Source organism: Topomyia yanbarensis, chromosome 2 (assembly GCF_030247195.1).
Source record: "Topomyia yanbarensis strain Yona2022 chromosome 2, ASM3024719v1, whole genome shotgun sequence".
Lineage (NCBI taxonomy): Eukaryota > Metazoa > Arthropoda > Insecta > Diptera > Culicidae > Topomyia > Topomyia yanbarensis.
In genome coordinates, this window is record NC_080671.1 from 319229028 (window position 1) to 319253094 (window position 24067).

The 24067-nt window shown below is 35.9% G+C and overlaps 2 protein-coding genes across 7 annotated transcripts in view; one reads left to right on the top strand and one right to left on the bottom strand.

Annotated features, from left to right (window-relative positions):
* The window catches only part of LOC131683717 (glucose dehydrogenase [FAD, quinone]), a 42479-nt gene extending 30338 nt beyond the window's left edge, over positions 1 to 12141 (bottom strand). The window contains exon 1 of the mRNA XM_058965952.1: positions 10962 to 12141. Coding sequence (XP_058821935.1) covers positions 10962 to 11383 — 422 coding nt within the window. The 5' untranslated portion in view covers positions 11384 to 12141. The remainder of the gene's footprint in view (positions 1 to 10961) is intronic.
* The window catches only part of LOC131683731 (flotillin-2), a 503804-nt gene that overhangs the window by 320793 nt on the left and 158944 nt on the right, over positions 1 to 24067 (top strand). The gene's annotated exons all lie outside the window — the stretch shown is intronic.

Here is a 24067-nt window from a genome sequence, read left to right on the forward strand (position 1 = left end):
GATATCTTTGCTTCAATAAAAATACAGAAATGTAACGTGACAGATCATTGAGTATACTCCATAAAATCGAAAAAAAAGTTTTTCTTCAGGAAAACTATATTTCATACTCATCTTCGTTTTCCAAGCTTCAACTTAAAACTGTGTTCGCGCATATTTGGAGGCCAACGGAACAGATTTTTTTAATTTAGTTGAGTAATCTCTAAACTCACTGCGAGAATTATGTAACGTGACAGACGTATCAAAACCGTTCATGATAGAAAATAAGTTTTTGTAGAAAAAATGTGCGGCTTAGTGGTCTTAATAATGTGCAATTGTGATAGAATCTGATTTTATCGTTTTTACAGATTTATCTTATGAAATGTGCGTAAACTTGTAACGTGACAGACAGAAGCCTTGACCAATTACACACAGTAAAGAAATGATTTGCAAAGTGGGTGGCGTTTGGTTTGAATACTGGAGGGTGCGACGTGTTTGCATGTCGCTTGTGAGTTTGCTTTGGGACTGGGACAAAGGGGATAAATTAATTTATTTTTATGATTGTGTGCGCGTTTAGTTATTAAGACGTCAAATGTTTTTGGTGGTTGGAATGTATGTAGGGTAATGAGCCTATTGGCCCACACGTTTTATATTTTGGATATACGTGATGTGGTTTTGGCACTAAGGCATCTGGCATGTTTCTGTATGTTTACAATTAATTTTTGTTTTAAAAACGTGTTTAATCCACCTAACAGTGTGATGAGACATTTCTTATAACTCTTATCACTCTCTTCGGATATTATATCGTTTGAGAACATTTAGAACTTGATGCTTCGCGATGTTTTGATAACACATACTACATGGGATAGTGGCAGAGAATCGCTCAAATCAGCATAGGACAACATCAGTGCTAGAAATCTCAAACCAAATCAATGGGAAAGCGAAAAAATGGCCCATAAAATAGACATACCAACGAATTATTGTTAATGCTCTGTTAATAAAATATTTAAATTGTGGTGGGAAAACTGAATTTTCCTAAAGGGGTTATATATTGTACTGCGCCAAAAAAATGAATCGATTTGAAGTTTATACTTTACTCAAATTTCCAACGCGACTGAGAACTAAGAAATCAACATTTTTTCTTGAAAAGGGCGACACCATTCAAAGAAAATCAACAGTGAATATTTCCAGAACTATTGTGTTTTTTTACATCCTAGATTGCATAATTTAGTGATCGAAACCCAAAACTTCATAAAGTATTTGAAATTATTAAATTAAAATTTGTTTTTGCTATTGAAATTGACAAAATGATAGTATCGCCCCTTTGGCGATTGTTTACTTTTTCGGTCCCACCTATCAGCATTGAAGTATCGCCCTTACGTTTTTTACAATAACTACCGTTTTACACCACCGATTTCGTCCGGGTTCTTTCAATAGCGATCATTGTTACTATTTATAGCTGGTATCAGCTTGATAATCCTAAAAAAATACGAAAAACAGTTTCGTCTCTAAACTGCTAGCACAAAAAGTATCGCTCTGTTTGTTTGCATTGAACGCGGAGGGAGAAACTTTAAGTAAACAAACAAAAATTCAGTTTCGCCCGTTGTATTTTTTGCTGTAGTTTAAGAAAGCAATATCGTAGAATCCAAATTTTTAGGTTAATTTGTTGCGTTTCAAAACCCTCATTCGCATGTATGAAAAAAGCCTTATGTTTACATTTGAAAGTATCGCCCTTTCCACAAAAAAGCGTTGAAATGAAATCGCACTTCCTGATATCACGCTATCTCTGAAGTTCCAAATTTTACTTCGACATCGACTTTTTCCAAAGGAAACTTCCTAGTAGTATCCTTGATTTGAATTATTATCGCTAATCCTAATGTCACAGAACAAATAAAAACCTCTCGAAAACGAACCGTTTGGGAAAATCATCATCATTACTGGAATTTTCATTTTCACGAAACTTTTCGATAACCTTCCGTCACTTGCGTTAATGCACTGGGTGCACAGTGCTCTGAAAATCTAGCGAAATCGTCTTAGGGCACCAGCGGGTCTATTTCAGAGTTATCTGCGCGGCGAGCTAAATCTGTAAAGAATACTTAAAATTAATTTCTATTCCATAATTTTCAGTTCAGCAATTCGAGAAATCGTGCTCACCGCAAGCCATGAAAAATAGACTACGTTGTGAAGCGATGGTCACTATTTATTAAAGAATCACGGTTAAATAAAAAATAAAACTATTAAAAAATTTCAAATAGTTTATAATTTTCACAAACTTATTAGGAAAGATTGTTTAATAAGCTTTCCTAATATTGTGTAGGAAAAAGCTGAAAATTTCAGTATTTTTTCTATCTGCAACATATAAACCCTTGAGTATACCAATTAATTGGTATACGAATTGGAATAGGTTCGCCAAATTTTGGAAGAAGTCTATAAAATAACCCCTTGAAAACTCCCTAAAAATTGTTGTAGTTCGATGCGATAAAAAAATCTCCAAAAAAGAAATGTACCTATTAATGTGAAACACAGCGAATAATACATACAATAAAGACCCATTTTATCAGTCTCATGGTGTATTTTAGGCTGACAAAATGGGGACATTGACGAAATCGGGCAATTTTTTTTTCTTTATAATAAACTGAAGCTGTTAAAATATTCTTCTCGTCCCTTTGTTGTAGTCTGATAACTATTTCTGATTATGATGATCTTTTTATTTTCGCATATTTCGCATATCTTCGTGATAAGGAAAACATGCTCCAGAAAGGATTTACTCGAATTCAGTCTTGTTCGTCTGCTAGAGCCCACCAAACATATGTTCATATTTGGCTGATAAAATCGGGGTTTCAATGTGTTATAATAGATATTCAGCATTCGAAGAAGTTTCTTTTGAACGAGTGTAGAACGACTTTGTTTCTACTTACTTGAAATCAGCGGCGTAGCCAGAAATTCGGTTTGGTGAAAATCGATCATACTGTCCAAACGGCATAATTCCGAAACCGTGATTTTTGAAGTTTTAAAATTATGCAGAATTAATTTTTCAGAAAATAGTAACAGAGTTCATGAATAAAATTCACCATACATACTTCTTGGACGATATACCACCAAAATTATTATATAAAATGATGCGCTGTTTAACGTTTGTAAAACTCATCGAAGATACTAAACCTCCGAAATTGGCGGTTTGAAAATGATGTTATCTTGACCTTAAATTACTGTTTTTGAACATTTGACCTATACATATAATTGGTCATACAACAAAAATCAAATGCTCATCAAAATCGATCAGAACCTGCTAGAGTCGAATGGAAATCGTCATTTTTCATAAATTTCTCTACATTCGGAAAGTGTTATCCTCGTTATTAATCATATTACGTTTTCGTCTCAACTCGACGCATTCCAAAAATATAAACCTGTTTTAATCCACCTAGTGGTGCAATTGTGCTTGTCTCATTTGTCCAGACTACGATTCCATGGCTGGTTATGTTCAATACAAAGGTGGAAATGAATATTACATGTTCAGTACGATATACACATACATACAATGGATCGACAGCCACGATCTTGAGATACTATGTGATACTGAAACATCGCTTGAAACCAGCGGCGGATCATGGAAAAAGATCCGGGAGGTCCGGGTTCTGCCGGACTTGTTAAAATTTTTTGAACTAGTTTTAATTTTAAAGTAGCAACCCCTCACTGCATACTCCCTCCGGGCCGGTATGATTGACGATTTTTAGAGTGATTGCATAACCTTTCTATATGAGAAAGGCAAAAATGTACCAAAGTCCAAAAAAGTCAATTTTTGTCAAACATCTCAATGTTTCATGCATTTTAAATTCATTTGGCATCAAAAATACAAATTTGATCTTGAAAATTTTTCCTTTCAGTTTATATGGGAATTTGCTGTGTAATTGCACTCTTCAACTCGTAACTCCGGAACCGGAAGTCCAGTCAATAAAAAATTCAATTGCAGCCGATGGGAAGGTTGTACCTTTCGTTTGAGACCAACTTTGTGCAAATCGATCCAGCCTTCTCTGATTAACAGAGGTCATATTTTTTCCACATACACACATACATACACACACAGACATTTTCCGATCTCGACGAACTGAGTCGATTGGCATATGACACTTGGCCCTCCGGGTCGGGATTAGATTGACGAATTTTAGAGTGTTTGAAAAAGGCAAAAACATTTTTAGCAAATGTTGAAAGTTATACATTTAACTTCGCTTACTATTAAATAAAGACCCTTATTACAGTACATCTCTACAAAAACGAGCTCAATTTGAAAATAAATCTGAGGATTATGATTGATTACAGAACTCTGGAATTTTCTATTGGAATGTTTTCAGGCAGGAATTTGATATTGATGCTATTAGACAACTGTGAAATCAAGACTACTAGATCAATTACATATCAAGACCCCATTCCGACAATTTATCAAAAGTCCTCATGATGTTTACAACAACAGGTAATCAATCTACGGATCAGATAATTGTTATTGTAATATTGAATTAAATCAGTCTGCATCAATAAATTTTCAACTTCAATCCAATTCTTTTTTGTGTGGTGGGGGGGGGGGGAAGTTGTATGGTGTTAAACCCCAAAACCTTCTCTTGGCTACGCCGTTGCTTGGAGTTATTTACTTCGCTTTTCATTTTCCGATATGTTTCAGATCGATCCGATGGTCATAAGTTAGAAAAATTGCAGTCAGAAGGTTCGCACAAATGAACATTTTTGTACTGATAAGTTATCAAGTTCCTTCCAGACAACTTGGAAGTGTTCGGTGATTATTTCTAGCGGTTGTAGGTAGAAAAATGAAATACAAAATTCGTTTTATCGAAATAATGTTTAGCTTATTTCAATGGATTATTACTATATTGAACAATAAATAGGTGACAAAGAGTAATCCACAAACAACAAGCCATAACTTTTAAAGTATTCAAAATAGATATTTAAAGTCTTTAGCAAAGTTATTCGCAAAAGTAAGAGCTACAAATTTGCTAAAGGCATCATTTCGATATAATCACTTCCAAGAAAATTTGTGAAAATATCTCACTCATAGGGGGATTAATCAGCAAAAGCACAATACCAAAAGAAAGGGCATATTGCCTCCATTATATTCTCCGAAGATACTATTGACCCAAAATAAGCCGTTTTGGCGTTAATAATAGATTACATGTTTTTGGTCATATTTCTGGCAATGGGAAATGATAAAAATCTTTCGTCCGCATTTAATGTTAAATATCTCTTTTGATAATAGTCCGATTTCAACAATCTATAGCTTGTTCGAAAGGTATTCGTTGAAGCTGTCGAAAAACATATAAATTGTTAATCTATATTGTCAATTTCGACAGATAATTCAAAAAAACTGCAAAAAATGCCATTTTTACGCATTCAAACATTCATATCTTGGAAACTAAACATCAGAATCAAAAACAAATTAATAGCGTTCATACTGTTTTTTAGTTCTTTCATTTTGGATAAGATCGGTTCAGCCATTGCTGAGAAACACGAATGAGAATTTGTCCGTTACACACACACACACACACACACAGACACACACACACAGACACACACACACAGACACACACACAGACACACACACACACAGACATTGTCCTAAATCGTCGAGCTGAGTCGATTGGTATATAAGACTCGGCCCTCCGGGCCTCGGAAAAAATCTTGAAAGTTTGAGCGAATTCTATACATTTCTTTTATAAGAAATGTAAAAGGTTAAACTAAGGCGATCTTTGGTAGTCTACCTAAAAGAAATGGTTAAGAAAAAACATCGTTTGGTTTTATCACTGGTTTACAAGCATCAGTATTTTATATCGTACACTTCCTTAGGGCATATTAAATAGCCAAGTATTTTATGTAGGAGGTTCAAAGCAAAATTGGAACGGAAACAGTCACAGAGCGTTTTTTTTTATTTCAAACTTTAAAACAGGTATACGCTGCCGTTTTCTTTATTGCTTCATTTGAAACACGTTTGTAACTTCTGTGGAACAGTTCTAGATTTATAATTGTAACAGTTCTATAATATACAATTTAAAATTTCAAAACTGGAACATAAGTATTAGGAAGTGGATTTATACTATAACGTGATAGTTTTGTAACATATTATGTAAAAAAGAAACACAGGCCTAAAAATTTTTTGCAAATGCCGTGTCAAATAAACGTTTTATGAGAAAATAAATAATGGAAAATTTAATTGGAAAATACTATTTCATATTTCGTTGGAAAACCAAATATTTAATCTAGAGAGCGTGGGCTTCCCTCGGTAGAGCGCTGAGTGTTGCTAAGAGATAATTAATTAATTTAAATAATCGATTAGATTAAAAGCATAGTAGAGAGCATGTAAGTGTAACATATGGAATGGGGGAGTAAGCTAGCATGTGCTGTAACCTATTTCTATTGAAGTCACGCACGCTCTTGAAAAAGTTGCATTTTCAATGTCACCGTGGTTGCGTGCTGTACACAACCCTTTAATTTTTTTAATTCGCACTGCAAATTTCAAAAATTTCGAGTTATTTTAAATTTAGTTACAACAAAAATTATTATTTTGATTTATTACGACTTTTTCCTAAGTTATTCGCGTTTCTCCATCAAGAACAATAAGTATTTTAAAAATTCACGTAAAATTTCCTGTAACTCTTCTTTTAACATCATGGCGCTATTGTAAGCCCTTTGAAAGATACCTGAAAACAAATGAATATAGTTTAATCATCATACCTTGTGGATTTTTTTCGATCTTTTAAAACAGGTTGCCCCCTTAATGCGGTAGTACGGATCACTAAGCACTCTTACCTCGCCATTCCACAGCCCTAGTAACAATCGTGGTTTTATGATAAATTTATAGCCACTGAAAAAACTTAGATTGCACTTGTAGCGTGCTATAAAACTTCAATTGTTACTTGGGAGTGGTTTTTATCGTCAAATACGTGCGAAAAAGTATTCACACGAAACAATAAAGTGTACAGCACAAATCCCCGACTATGTTCGGGGAACGTGCCATTTGAGCCAATATATTCTGAAGACATGATGATCTGATGATATAGTTAAAGTGATTAATCCCCATTGAAGTGAGATATTTGCTAATTTTTTTTTCAAAGTATGAAAAACAAGATGAAGTCTTCAGAAATGTTCAACGTGTTTTTACGAACATCATTACTGAAGACCAAAAATCTCTATTAATAGTACACTTGAAGTTATTGACCGTTGTTGGTGAATGACCCCTTTAAAACGTTTTTTCAACATAACTTCTTAAATATCGTAGATAAAGCTCTGGTACCTTCCAGAAAGTTTTTTTGTCTTCACAAAATACATATCTTTCCAGAAGAGATTATTGGTCTATCTCTTACGACTTAGAAGTTACTAGGTAATATTTGGTAAAATTAGCAAATGTTTTAAAAGTAATAACTTTTGAACGGGCTAAAACGCAACCTTTAGTTGCAATTAATGATGCTACATCGACTCTGTTAAACTCAATAGAGTTCGCTTGTCTCATATTGTCTCCCGTAAAGATGTAGATGTTGTGAAAAACCTATTGTTATTCAAAAAAATTTCCAGTATCTTCGAAAATACTCGAGATAACAAAAATTATACGTTAATAAAAATTCTGTATTTTGACGATTGAAAGAACTTCGTAGAATAGGGGAGCCCGGGGCTAGTTGACGATTGGGGTAAGTTTGGCGGAATCCCTTTTTCTCCATTTCTATTAGACATATAGCGCTGCCTATCGTTATGTACCTCAAGTTTTGTGAAACCCATTATCCAATGTGTTTTGGTTGCAAAATATTTTGTTTTGTGGAGGTTGTGGGCGATATTGTGTTTTCGACCACCTCAAGTAAATTTCCTAAATTTTAAACACTTTATGTTATTTAGGGTTATTTTCAATCTATTTCCCGAATGATTATATTTTTCGATGGTGCGTGAAATGAGCTTTCTGTATCCGTATAGATATTACATCTATCCACAAACGAAAGTTATTTTAAATAGTTTTTCATAAAATATGCGGTTGGGGTAAGTTGGCGGTGCTGCTCGTGGGGCAAGTTTGCGATACTAAAATAGTCATCAAAAATGTTTATTTCTGGAATTCACTCCAAAGTAAGAAAATCTTTTTCTTGTGTATCTGGTCAACGCAGAAAACATTTACTTCGGTCAATCGCCTGAAGAATTTCGAATATTAGCTTTTGAATATGGAGTACGCGTCAAAGTCAATATTCCGGGGTATTGGGACTGAAATATAATAACAGATGACGGTTTATGTATAGTTTTCTTGAAAAGACATTCAGCACGTTTCAAAAGGACCCATGAAGTATTTGATTCTCCATTTGATTGCTTATTTTTTGGTGTACCTGTACATACCGCCAATTTACCCTGGGGCCGGGATAAGTTGGCGGGTTTTCCGCGTTGCATATTTTTGTACCTAAAAATGGAGACAATGCATCAAACATTTTAATAAAAATCAGAGATGTTGCCAACAGTCTGCTCTTCCATGCCACGTGGTCTTTTTTTCAAAATCTAGCTACATCAAAGTGGTAAAAAATGACAACTGAAAACACCGCCAACTAACCCCGGTCTCCCCTATATGACACCCGTAGGAATGATAGCTGCAAAGATATTCTAAAAAATATTTTTAGGTCATACAAATATAACAAGTTATAACTTTTTAAGCATTTAAAGAAAAGACTTCGTGTATGCAGAAAAAATATTCACGAAAGCAATCTTCACAACTTTTCCAAAGACGTTAGCTCATTTCCTTTACCAAGAAAAATTTGGTTAAAGCATCTCACTTATGGGAGGACCAATCACGAAAATCATAGCGGCAAATGTCAAACCTTGCGATTTTCGATGATTAGTCCGAAGACACTATTGACGTAAACTCAGCCGTTTTCAAGTTAACAACCAATCACAATTGAAAGCACTTTATTTTTCAAAAAATGCCATATTATTTTGAAAATACCCGAGATAATGCATTGTTGTAATAAAGAAACTTGTTCATTTTGGTAATTCAAACCATTTTACGGAGCATATCAAACTAGTCAGAATGATGTTTAAAAAGTTGTATTAATATATTGGCTTTAAAGGGATCATCCACAAACAACCAGTAATAATGTTGAAGATATCAAAGATGAAAATTTTGTGCCTTCAGCAAAGTTGCTGGCAAAGGCTAGCTCAACAACATTACCGAAGACATAATTATAATATTTGCACTTGCATGGAAGTTGGTAAATATATCTCACTTTTAGGGAGATTAATCATTAAAATAATAATTTATAATGTTCACAAATTCCTCCGAAGACGTCGTTGACCCACATTTAACAATTTAGGCGTAATTAATAGATCGCACGATTTTGGCAACACAAACCACTGTGCATTGTCTCGTTCTTGATGAGAACCCTAAGGTTTTCCTTCACAACTGCAAACCTCTTGCCAGATACATAGTTTTCAAGCAAACGCAAGCATAACTTGAAGGTGGCATCATCTCGTGTTAACTCCAGCATCCTTCTAGTACCGCTAGTACATCGTCCTAGTGTATGTTTTGGCCACTAGGTTCTGCGTTCTTATTGGTTGCTTGCAGGCACAAAAAGAATGGTGCTCTTCCAGAAGACAAACCTTTGGAGGGTACTGCGAGTGGTGATACACCAAACCGAGATATCGAAGTTTTCCTTGATTGTTCGAAATGCCTTCGAAATAGTCTATCGATCGATTATTCTACCCAGGCCACACTTCGTCGTTTATAAACGCGTTTGAGGACCTCGTACACGGTAGGGAAAATAAACTATCGTGAACATTGCAAAACTTATAATTAGAGGGACTGCAATAAAAATATATGCTGTTTCTGGATAAGTAGACTAGATTTCAAGAACAATATTAGCAACGGAATAATATGACATGGAGATAGATAAGGGCTCGTTTACCCTACATAATCATGCACGGACTTCTGCAAAATTTACCAAAAATGGATGCAGAGAACGATTTTCTCTTTTTAAAATGAAAACGAATATTTGAGTCACGTCTTAGCTTCTTGCAAAAAATGTTCATTTTCGATATGTTGTCGAGCAATATCGACTGTCCCGATATTCTTTCAAGGATTAATTTGTTTGTTGCTTCTCGTGTTATAAGAAATCGACTGCTTTTATGGGTTCCTAGGCATCGTATAGCATACGGCCAGAATAATCCGGTAGATAGATGTTGCCGCAAATTTAACAAACCTTTCGAACTCTTTGACTATCATATTACTAAATCTAGTTAAATGTCAGCAATTATAAGCTTTTAACACTATAACAATAAGTCATTTACACTTAATCTGTACGGTATCTGCCGAAGATCGAATAAATAAATATAAATATATACAACCCCTTAAAATTCTGCATAATTGCCACGGTTTGTTTGTCAACCATATTATTTCTCCACACGCACAATCTTCATAATTACTTTTGCAAACAAAATTGTATGCAGTACATCAGCTTGATGAACAATTATATAAATTATTAATTTGGAACAATAGGTTCTTTGTAATCGCTTTCGACCGTTGTCTTATTCCGCCTTATTCTGCATTGCGACCAATGGATCTTTCGATTGTGATTTGCTCAAGCTGTTGTCGTATTCGATCGTGCCACATTCATTCGAAAAATTAATCCGTTCTTTAACAGATCAAGGCACATCGTGTTTTCGCTTGTTGGCAATCCTAAGACACTTATGAAGGTTGAAATGAATAGTTGAAGTTAGTATGCATGTTGTCAGCATTGCGTGAATGTCTTTTCAACACTGGAGCCAGCTAGATTTGTTGCTGCCATATAGAAGTTAGCTTGGGTCGCACAACCGCCTGGCAAACTGAACAGTTAAAAGTAAGGGTTAGTTTTAGTTCAACTCATTTGGACTCTCGATTGAACAGAATTTTTTGCTCACACATTTTGCAGAAAGAGTTCTAAAACAAAATAACGTGCTCCTGACCTTACTTAAATAACCGTATCACATACCTATACTTCCAGTCCAGTTTGCTTTTGTGCAAATATAGGGACAGTATCGGTACATCAGAGATCTCCGTTTCGTGGCCACCGGCTTCCAGCAGTAACACTTTCCAATCGTTGATCTCTGATAACCGCGAAGCTACGACTGCGCCGGCTGATCCTGCTCCAACGACAATGAAATCGTACTCTCGCTCTACATGCTTCATGTTGAACGGTCGATTCTCTGGGTCAAACAGGTCATAGTTGTAGTAAGCTAACGATGCTATCAGTATCGGTACGATGGCAAGTTTTCCCACACCCACTATTGTGGTGGCGGTTTTGATGGCAGCCGCGACCGTAGCCGTGACCGCGGTCACGGCTGGTGCAGCTTTCAGCGCTGATCCTCCCAGCAACGGGACTAGTTTCACGAATGGGATTCCTGGTATCACCATTGTTCCCGTTTTTGTAACAGTAACTGTTGACGAAACGATCCACAAAAACAGTTCCTTTCGAACGATATTATGTGCACACCATTCTTCTGTTGAACACTAACTTCGCTGGAACATCACTCAACTTCTTCCATCACTCGTTGAACCACATACCCTAACGGGATATCGCCAGCTGCTGAACCCTGCCCAATATGCGTGATAATCCAAAGTAAGCACCGTTTTTCATCGATATTTGAAACATTAGCTAATCGCCAGTCATCCGAGTAACTACAACCTTAGAAATAAAACCCGCGAAAATTATGCAATCACTAGCATACACTATAGATGCTGTTTAACCCGCATGTGCACGCGCCCGCGAAGGTGGTCACGCGTTCGTACGCCTCGACGATCGAATCAAAAATGAAGTGAAGGTGGTTGGTTGAGTTTTTGGTTCCAAAGCTCCTAGATCAGCTGGGGCTCGATCGTCTACGTCATTCGCTGCACTTCGCCAACTGCCTGCCGGCCTAGGAAGAGCATAAAAGTTGAACAAAATAAATGAGCGAGAGTGAGTTTCTCCTTTTTGGGCTCGTCTGAAGAAAAGAGATCGACCAGAGGCTTTCCCGTCTGGTTAAAATCAGTGAAATGTGAGAAAAACTTGTGCTTCTTTGTAACAACTCTCAATCGATTACCATTCTCTATGATTTAAGAATTTAATTATGTTTCTAGTCTCTGTATAATCTCCGAGTCACGTTCTCGCGGTATTGCTCAAATTCACTGCCCGACTTGCCTATCAATTTGTTCCAGTCTCGCTTAATCAAGGAATATTCAAGGCGCCTTTGAATGAAACTTCACACTAATTTAATCGAATCGTTCAAGTGTCACAATGAAACTGTTCGCGTACTAATCCTTACAAAGCTAGCGCATGGATCAAAACTTGAGTCAGCGCACGGAAAACGATGAACTGCAAAGGGACTATTACCACCGGCGCTGTAAGACGGTACAATATCGCGTTGCAAATATGTGGTTCTGCCTATGTTCGTAGGGTTATGCAAACAGCGCTTATTGCATAAAAGAAAATTGCATATCTCTATATCGCCCATCAAGCCAGGAAAGAGTAAAGTGAGAATTGAAAATTCATTTATGCTCAGGTCGATCCCAACATTGGACAGTGTTGCTGCCGATATACCAATGTTATCAGATGCTGGTAATGGTGCACTTTCTGTGATGTGGGCTGTCCACTTAAAGTACAGTATTTTGCTGCTTTGCCGCAACGTGACCTTTGCCTCTGATTAACGATGCTTGTTATTAGCTCGGGTTTGATCTATGATTCGTTTTTGCGATATGGTTTCAATTATATTTTTTTCTGATTAACCGTGACAATTACCGTTAAACAACAACGTGTGGGAAACCCACGTAGCGTTTTCGTCTAAATTGACTACTAACTGGGTCTATGCCAAGCCAACGCTGACCGTGGCAATTTAAGTGCCTATTCGTTTTAAGCGTAGGTCACTTACGTTTGTTAAGGTAGACCGGATTTCGAGATTTTGCTATTTTCACGTATTTGGAGCGTTTTATGTGACTGGATTTAATGAATCGCGAGGATTTGGGACAGATTCAATAGTCTCAGTCTTTTACGATTTTCTAAATATAAAATTGGTTCAAAGATTATATACTGGTTAACTTGATAGTTTTTTCTAATATTCAATAATATTTTCATATTTGTATATTCGTATGGTTCTCAGAATAATAACATAATTCATTGCAACTTTTGTATTCCTAGAAAGAAATAAAAGAAAGTGATCTGATATGCACATAACGGCACAACACCTAACTTAGAAAAGATGGAGTTTTGTGTTTCGTATTCAACTCGTCAGTAACTGACACCAATTTGCTGTCAGACTCGGGACCAGCCAGTTTTTATTGTTTAACTGGCGCCAAATTGGTGTCAGCTTGGATTTCTGGTCTGACAGCAAATTGGTGTCCGTTACTTACGAGTAGAGTACGAAACACAAGCATTCAAATTCATTTAATTAGTAGTACAATGATCCACACACTACGGTGAAAAGTTAGTGTTCATTTGTTTAATTTATTTTTATTCTAAACAAATTAATCCAAAATCCAGGTTTGATCCAATCGAAACTAGCATGACTGCGGTCCACTAGTAGGTTGATTTCTCGAGTAATTCAGCCTAGAGGTATTGTGGTATCCGGCGGATTAAAGTTTCTAAGCCAGAAGTTTATCCACTGGGTTCCTGTCCTAGGCGATTTTAAAACAATGGTATGTTAGGAGGGGAGGGTTGGTGGGGTAAATTATACCTTTTTCATGACTTACAATATTCAAATTTGACTATTGCAAGCGCCTTTTCTACAATCCCTGTGGAATTGAGAAGATTTTGGTAAATTACGCAGTCCTCGAAATCAATCACTTTGCTAGATTTAGCGGTAACTCATCGTATGAACCAAGACCGAGATGCTTGTTACCTATGTGCTATTTTAATACACTAGGGGAGGGTTGGTGGGGTAAATTATACCTTTTTCATGACTTACAATATTCAAATTTGACTATTGCAAGCGCCTTTTCTACAATCCCTGTGGAATTGCGAAGATTTTGGTAAATTACGCAGTCCTCGAAATCAATCACTTTGCTAGATTTAGCGGTAACTTATCGTATGAACCAAGACCGAGATGCTTGTTACCTATGTGCTATTTTAATACACTAGGGGAGGGTTGGTGGGGTAAATTATACCTTTTTCATGACTTACAATATTCAAATTTGACTATTGCAAGCGCCTTTTCTACAATCCCTGTGGAATTGCGAAGATTTTGGTAAATTACGCAGTCCTCGAAATCAATCACTTTGCTAGATTTAGCGGTAACTTATCGTATGAACCAAGACCGAGATGCTTGTTACCTATGTGCTATTTTAATACACTAGGGGAGGGTTGGTGGGGTAAATTATACCTTTTTCATGACTTACAATATTCAAATTTGACTATTGCAAGCGCCTTTTCTACAATCTCTGTGGAGTTGCGAAGATTTTGGTAAATTACGCAGTCCTCGAAATCAATCACTTTGCTAGATTTAGCGGTAACTTATCGTATGAACCAAGACCGAGATGCTTGTTACCTATGTGCTATTTTAATACACTAGGGGAGGGTTGGTGGGGTAAATTATACCTTTTTCATGACTTACAATATTCAAATTTGACTATTGCAAGCGCATTTTCTACAATCCCTGTGGAATTGCGAAGATTTTGGTAAATTACGCAGTCCTCGAAATCAATCACTTTGCTAGATTTAGCGGTAACTTATCGTATGAACCAAGACCGAGATGCTTGTTACCTATGTGCTATTTTAATATACTAGTGGTTCAATTGCACCTTACTCATTTCTCCAAACTACGATTCCATGGCTGGCTAGGATCAATATAATTGTGAAAATGTATATTACATTCTTAGTACACTTTGCACCTATATACAATGGCTCGCCAGCCATGGTGCTCGCCAGTTTATATGGAAATAAGCTGTGTGGTTGCTCTTCTAACCGTTACTCCGGAACCGAACCTCCGATCGACAAACAATTCAATAGCAGCTGAAGTGAAATACTACGGAACCTTGTTACCGATGGTTTGTTGAGGAAAATTAATGAGCTTGGAGTCCGATATATGGTTTTCCCGATGATTATCATATAATGATCACCGATCACACATTTTTGATTTGATGCAGTAAGTCATATGTATTGTTGAGCAATGGTGTTTTCATATTGGACTATCGGTCAATCCAAATAAAACACAGATGATGATATTCACGCAATGATAGATTACAACCGGAGCTCGCCCGTTGCAGTTCTACGACTCTAAAATTATTGTCGCAGATCAAGTTAAGTACGTAGTTCTTGACTGAAAACAAAATTTGTCAGCTCACATCGGTTTCAGAGTCGAGAAAGCTTGCGGTGCCTTCGTCAAATGTAGATGCACTTTCGGCTAAACTTGGGGACTCAAACCCAAGTACATTCAGTGGATCTACACAACAATTGTTAGACCTATACTGGCGTACGGGTACATAGTGTGGTGGCAGAAGAGAGAAGTTACGATAACCCAATCAAAGTCGAGTCATCTTCAGATAGGATAATGTTGAGGGCGATGACTGGTGCGTTCGCGACAGCACCTACTATTTCTCTTGAGGAACTCTTGAACATAAAATCGCTATATGTGTTTTTGAAATACGATGCACTTTCTTGTCCATACCGTCTTAAGGTTACTGGCTTCTGAAATAGTAACCTAACAGATCGTGCAACTAGCCACACAAGACTGTGGTTCCAAATGGTTACTTGGGATGAGTATATACTTGCTCCCAGTGACCTTACATTTCCATGTACATTTTCTTTTAAAACCTTAAATGAGAATCTCTCGCGAGGTTGTATAGCTGTTTGGAGCGACAATATGAAATATAGGTAGTTTGTCATACTGACGGTTCTTTATTGGAGGGCTGAGCTGGTGCTCGTGTCCATTGTCGTGAAATGAGATTCGAACAATTTCATTTGCTTGGTAGATACTGTAGCGTATTCCAAGCAGAAATCGTCGCGATTCCGTGTCGGCAGAGAATTTGCGGTAACAGAATGTATTTTTGCTCTAACAGTCAGGCTGCCCTGAAAGCACTTTGTTCGGCAGATTCAAGATCGAAATTAGTAATCGCATGTCGAACTTAACCCTAGAACGTTGCAGTGGGGTACAAATGTACCCCACGCCTTCTTTGGGGCGGCATTTACTGACCTGGGAACCTATCCATAATTCAATTTAGAGTTTCTAGTAAGAATAGAAAAAGGTGGTATAGCCAGTTTGCTTATAGCCTTCGTGGAAGTAGGTGTCAAAGTTGGCGTGGGGTACATTTGTACCCCAGTGTACGGTTGCCGTTAGTGTTTCGTCAGGTTTCGTGCTGTCAGTGGAAATATGATTCGTGAAAATACCAGTTTAAATACTGGTTGTTTTCCTACTTAAGTAACAATTAGTATTATATAATCGTTTTTAATCATTTATTCAATTAATTTAATTTAATTTTAAAGTAGAAAAAAAACCGATTTAATCCACCTAGCAGTGAGATGAGACATTTCTTACACATCAAATGAATCAAATGAATCAAATGAATCACATGAATCACATGAATCAAATTAATTAAATGAATCAAATGAATCAAATTGATTTAATTCATCCAGTGAATACAATGAATCAAATTAATGAAATGGATCAAATGAATAAAAAGAATGGATGAACAAAATGAATAAAGTAAAAAATGAATGAAATGCATAAATAAAACAAACGAATCAAATAAACAAAATGAGCTAAAGTGATAAAATGAATAAAAAGAAGAAAATGATCAGAATTAAATGCATTGATTAAAATGAAAAATTGAACAACAGTAAAAGGTTATAAATTAATATAAAGAAATAAATTGAATCAAATAAATTATTTGGATGAAATGATTAAAACTGAAAAAGTAGTCAAATTATTAAGATGAAGAAACTGAACAAAATGAATAAACTGGAAAAAAATAATAAAATGCATACAATGAAAACAATGAATGATATGAGTAAAATGTACAAAAAGAATAAACTGATCAGAGTGATTCCAAAGAATGAAACGAATAAAATAAGTAAAATGAACGCAGATGAACAAAACGAATAAATGCGGAATGAAATAATTAATTAAAATGAAATGGTCATATATTTGAAGCCAAAAACATTTTTGAATAAGAAAATGAATAAAGCGGATTGTACGAATTTGAAAACCATTGCACTATGGTCCCAAAGCTGTATTTAGGAAGACAAAACTGTTTGCGCCTAAACCGTTAGTTTTAGATATATAGTATCTTCGGCAAACTTTCTTAGAACTTTTTTGCCGATTTTTTATATTAGTTGAATTAGGGTGGTCCTTGTGGTTAGGGTGTTAAAAGTATCAACTTCTTTGATATGTAAAATTCAGCTACATAGTGTTCTACAAAGTTAAAAATCAATAAAATTGAAGCAACCTTTCTGAAGAAACTATGTGGCTATTTCTAATGGTTCATGTGCTATGATTTTTGCAATATTTAAGGTAGGGTGGCTCTTTAAAAATTGATTTTCTATTAATATCTTTTTATGTGTTAATTTTTCGCTAATACTTTGTTCTAGAGGTTTTTAGAACTTTTGTAAATACACATTTTTGCCGAAGCAATGAAGTTTCTATCTCTTTTGTTTGCATAGTTACAGGCGATTTTCAAAACAAAAATGGTTTTTCCAAAGATTTATATCTTCCAACATTGCAAATGGATTTTCAATATTTTAATTTCATTTGAAAGATCGGAACTTTTGTAGTTTTTGGTGAAAAAACTGCGGGAGCGTTATTTCTGTAAAAAAATAATTTATTTTTGAAAATGGTGTATTTTTCAACAAAAATCGTTCATAACTTTTCAAATAGACGAGATAATAACTTTGTTACTTCAGCAAAAATATTCGCCATACAAAGTTCTAAAAGTGCTGCAAACAAAGTATTTACGATAAATCAATGTATGAAGTGACAAATGAGAAATAGTGATTTTAAGGGGTCACGTTTTCAACGTTAAATCTCTTATGGTAAAATCAACCGAGAAATAGTCATTGAGTGTGATAATACCGAATGTCATGGCAATTCTATTGGATTTGTAAACGTTTTTGAAAGAACAATCTACCGTACATCTAAATAGTACAGTGGATTTACAGTAGTGTTAGCTGCAAACTATCGTTAATTATAAATCGGCCAACAAAAGTTATCTATGCTCACTTGAGTAAATCCTTTTTGGTTTGGACTCAAAACGAGTGTTAGAAAGAAAATGTTTTAGTTCACGTCTTGTTATCTCAAAATAAAATCTTGAAACGAGTTTGTTATTCATAGCAGCGGAAATTATTGTATGCTTTTCCAACATTTATGCAATGTTTGAAAGTATAAATTAATTATCGACTATAATGGCGGCTGTGGGTAAGTTAAGGAAAGATTCTCAATTTTTTATTACTTCAAAACAAATAAAAGTAAGAGGTCTTAAAATCGCTAACCGCGAACTGGTAAAATAACTAATAAAGCATATTTCCCTAGCATCTATATAATGCATGATGACGGTACTTGCTTTATTGGCTCCGTAATAGATAACTTTTATATAGAGTTTACTATAGTACGCTATAGTACTATTCTGAATTCACGCTAACAAGTAGTTGTACGGTTAATTTTTGTGTTTTCAAACAGTGTCACATATTCAATAGATTTTCAGTATAACACACATTGACTATTTCTCAGTTGATTTTACCATAAGAGATTGAGCGATGAAAACGTGACCTCTTAAAATCACTATTTTTCATTTGTCACTTCATACATTGATTTATCGTAAATACTTTGTTTGCAGCACTTTTAGAACTTTGCATGGAGAAGATTTTTGCTGAAGTAACAAAGCTATTATCTCGTCTATTTGAAAAGTTATGAACGATTTTTGTTGAAAAATACACCATTTTCAAAAATTAATTATTTTTTTTTACAGAAATAATGCTCCCGCAGTTTTTGCACCAAAAACTACAAAAGTTCCGATCTTTCAAATGAAATTAAAAGATTGAAAATCCATTTGCAACGTTGGAAGATATAAATCTTTGAAAAAAACCATTTTTGTTCTGAAAATCGCCTGTAACTATGCAAACAAAAGAGATAAAAACTTCATTGCTTCGGCAAAAATGTGTATTTATAAAAGTTCTAAAAACCTCTAGGACAAGGTATTAGCGAGAAATTAACACATAAAAAGATATTAATAGAAAACCAATTTTTAAAGAGCCACCCCACCTTAAATATTGCAAAAATCATAGCACATGAACCATTAGAGATAGCCACATAATTTCTTCAGGAAAGTTGCTTCAATTTGATTGATTTATAACTTTGTAGAACATTATGTAGCTGAATTTTACATATCAAAGAAGTTGATACTTTCAACACCCTAACCACAAGGACCACCCTAAATCAACTAATATAAAAAATCGGCAAAAAAGTACTAACAAAGTTTGCCGAAGATACTATATATCTAAAACCAACGGTTTAGGCGCAAACAGTTTTGTCTTCCTAAAGACAGCTTTGGGACCATAGTGCATTGCATCAGAAAGTTTTGAAATGTTTTTGAAAATCCCATCTTCTGAGAAAAGGCTAATAAATATGCAATGGACTTTCTAGGGCTTCCATCTTTTTTGGTTTTATTTTTCATGAAAGTTCGTACCAATACAACGAATGTGCAGCTGATACAACTCATGGTTCATTCGTCTGCGCAACGTTCCGTCTTCCATCTGCACGCCACCATAGATGGTACGCAACACCTTTCGTTCGAAAACTCCAAGGGCGTGTTGGTCCTCCACGAGCATAGTCCAGGTCTCGTGGCCGTAAGGGACCACCGATCTAATCAGCGACATGAAGATAATTAATTTCGTTCGGCGGCGAATTTTGTTCGACCGGAGCGTCCTCTGGAGTCCAAAGTAGGCACGATTTCCCGCTAAGATCCGTCTCTGAATTTCTCTGCTGTTATCATTGTCTCGGTTGCCAGTGAACCCAAATACATGAATTCGTCGACCATCTCGATTTCGTCACCGTCAATCCGAACTCGGGTGGGAGGTTCACATTGTCGTCTCTAGAACCTCTTCCTCTCATGTATTTTGTCTTCGAAACGTTGATGGCAATTCCAATCCTGCTGGCTTCAGCTTTCAGTCTTTGAGCATATATTTCATACAAAATTCAATAGAGATACGAATAGTTTAAATATCGCACGTGGAATGTCTCTTTTGAAAATTTCCATCGCCAAACTTTCCTATTACCCAGTTAAACCAAATATTTTCTGATATAGCCATGAATTTCCTTAATTATAGTGTAGATACAGGCTTTGAATACAATTGAATTAAAGTTGAGTTGATGTAGCAGCAGACAAAACATAGTATTGTTTTCTCAAACCTTCGCAATTACAATTAATAAATATTTCAGATTGGCAGAAAATCTTATCACACAACTTAGTAATGCATACAGGAATAGCTGGATAGATGCGATAGAAGAGAGACAGAGAGAGAAAAAGAAAGAGAAAGAGAGATGGGGGGGGGGCGTGTGAGGAATGGCAAATGATGGTTAATGCAGTGACATTATTTTTATATGTATATTATTATGATATATTGATTTCTTACATACTTATCATAAATAATGTAAGTAGTAATTTTTGCGCCATAACCAGTATAACCTAAATCTCGCAAAAGAGTTAAATTATCGCTAGATTTTTGGGCTGCAAACATACAGTTGCTTTCGGTGACGCCACGAGTATAATTATATGAGAAATCTTTTATCTCACTACTAGGTGAATTACTTGTTGATCTGTGTATTGATATACCATCCAACATTTACCTCATGATTGAACGCAATCCTAATCCAAGGGATGAATACTAGAATTCACTGTTTCTTTATCAACACATTATTTTGTCTTTGAAGTGAACTTGTACATTGATTTTTGAGAAATAGTTCATTTATTATAAAGGTAATTCACAAAATGTTCTCAACATCGAATTCCTTGAATCACGTAGATGTGTTTTCATACCCCGATATTCAAAATCGGTTTAGTTTTGCCCCTAAAACACCAGTAAAGCAAAACTCTGTATGAAACAATCTCATTTTTAATTAGTGGAAATTGGTAAGCGAGGACTAAAAATACAAAATGTCTAATATCTCCGCCACTCATGCACAGATTTAAACAATCTATAGCTTGTTAGAAAGGTATTTTTACAAGCTTTCTATTTATGTGCAGTTTGTGGGACAATATTGTATTGTTCGAAAGTTATTTGCAAAAAACCTGCTGTGTTTTGACAAAATCGCCCATATCTCAGAAAGTAAACAACATATCGAAAATCAAAAATAATAGTGTCAAATGGCAACGTTAGGCCTTTCATTTGAAACTAATTTCATTAAGATCGGTTCAGCCATTGCTGAGATAATTACATGACATTTTGTACATACATACATACACACATACACACACACATACAGACATTGTCTCAATTTGTCGAGCTGAGTCGATTGGTATATGAGACTCGGCCCTCCGGGCCTCGGAAAAAGTTGTCAAAGTTTGAGCGAATCCTATACATTTCTTTTGTAAGAAATGTAAAACGTTCTCATTTTTGCTGATTTTTATTGTTTTATTGTTTATTTTTAATAGTTTTTCAAAAGAAAGACTCGCAAGTATAATTTGCGAACAGTAACTGCTGTAACAGTAACGTTGCGTGTTACCATTGTATTACTACTCAGAAATATTTTATTTAATTTCAATTTCCGCCTCATTTCATAGTATTTTCCAAAACACGATTTTGAAACTTTCACTCTTCCAAATAATTGCACTTTTTCGAAAATATCGAGATTCCGTTTTGTACCGTTTCTAGACCATTCTTTTAACTTTTAGAATCTTTTGATTTTTTTTCAAATCGGTTGAAGATTCGCAAAGTTATAGCAATTTTTGTAAAAAATGTCAAAACCACATTTTTTTTTGTTCCTGCCAATTTATGTATCATTGATTCAATAAATTCCGTAGTTTCATTTACACAGCTGTTTTCGCAATTAAAAACGAAGAAAATGATCCTTTTGTTTGCATTTTTACCTGCGAAAATTGCGATCAAACGTGTGGGGTACACTTGTACCCCAGTGCAACGTTCTAGGGTGGAAAACGCAAGTGTAACGTTCTAGGGTTAAATCGAAGAACACAAAATTTCAAATGCCTTTTATTAATGCCCGGTTATTCCGGTAATGCTGGAAATGAATGGTCGAGCAAGTTGGCTAGAGCAGGCACTGCGAGTGACTTCGTTGGTCCTGAACCAGTTCTACCACTATTTTCGTTTGCCCTTTTTTGAGACATTGATATTTGAAAAGGGCGTGCTTTTCATTGAAAATTATATATAACTTATGAATCATACAAGAAAAAAACATCTTTAAGCAGAAGTCGCCCCTAATTATGCTCATGAAGTGCTAGGAACATCACTTTTGTAAGAGAAATTACATTAAAAACTATGCGGAAAAAGTACTTTTTAAGGGACTCCCTAAGTTATGTTATGGGTATTAGCTTAGCTTAGTTGACCGTAGTACATCATACTCAACGTGCAACCTACAGATACTATGATTATAGTACGATCAATAACGTAGATGGTCACGCCCATGTAAGTCAATTTTGGAAAGGGAAGGAATGTTAGTTCAACACTTGTCACTATTATGACCGAGGAATTCTTTGATAGGATAGGGTTGGTGTTAGTAGGTAGAGAAATGAATCAGGATATATCTTGGTAGATATTGTGATTAAGCTGAAGTACTCACGCGCTTTATCTTTTCATTTTAGATCAAAGTTTTCAGGTGTGCGACCTCTAATAAAATTATGAATGCCATTTCAATAATTACTCTTCCGCGTAGCATTACATAAAAGGATGAAACCGCCTGGAATATAATAGAAATCTATTCATCTATCAACAATAGGATCTTAGCAATATATACGAAATCGCCCCCGACAAATTTCCGAGAATTCGAAACGAGCAATTTGAACTCCGAACAGCAGGCCATCGGGAGAATTGCTTGTTATTAACACTTCAATAATCATTTCCAAAATTTGCAGTACACAGAAAGCGTACAAAAAGTATAAAAGATATCCCAAATGAATATGAAAAAATTCACTGCGAAATGTTAATGACAAGTTGGCATCTCCACTCTCCCTATCAGACACGTTCCCATCATCAGGTTAAAATACAAATGGCAAACGACATGTTTATTATTCGTAATAAATTTAATAAACACAACGACAAGGGCTATTGATCCATCGGCGACCCAGAAGAAGTATGGACGGGAGAACAGCAGTACTGGCAAATACCGACTACCATATGAGCGGTTCAAACTCGAACGAGTGACGCAGAGTACTGCACTGGATGATTTTGAAGAAAGAACCAGGAGTGCGATTTTACGAAGTTTTAGCTGCCGATGGCTAGGGTGACCATACGTCCTGGTTTCTTAGGACATGTCCTGGTTTTGCACTGGCTGTCCTGGTGTCCTGGGAAGTCGAGGAAAAAGCTTGATTTGTCCTGGTTTTTTCTCCTGTAAGCCTAATAACGGGTGTTCAAAATAATAAAATGAGAATTTTTCAGTCATTAAAAAATTCAACGAATCATGTATTTTTGATTAAAAACGAAATGTTTATTCTCCAAAAACGTCAATGAATATTGGAGAAAGGGCCCTTGTCACCCGTACGACGAAACTTAGTCGCGATGCTCTCACAAGAGCGCTGGACGACACTGACGTCCACCTTACGGATGCAATTCCGGAACTGGTCAACTGCTTCGTATGTTTGTACACTAGGGCACTGAGGGAGCCAATAAAATCCCCAATGGGACGGCACTGGGGCAAGTTGGTCGGGTTCCTTTCTTTCGGCACGTACGGTATCTTTTTCTGCTCAAGATACTCCAGCGTCTTCTTGGCGTAATGGGAAGACGCCTTGTCCAGCCAGAAGACGTACTTCCGATCCGCGTGATATTCTTTCAAGAATCGCAGAGGAATTTTTTCAAGTCACTTTTATTCCAGGGGTGGGGCCGACTTGTCGTAGTTGTCATTTCCTGGAATGTGGGTCTTCGAGAGCGGAAAGTAAGTTTCGTCGTCCAGCACGAACGACATCTCGCGATAG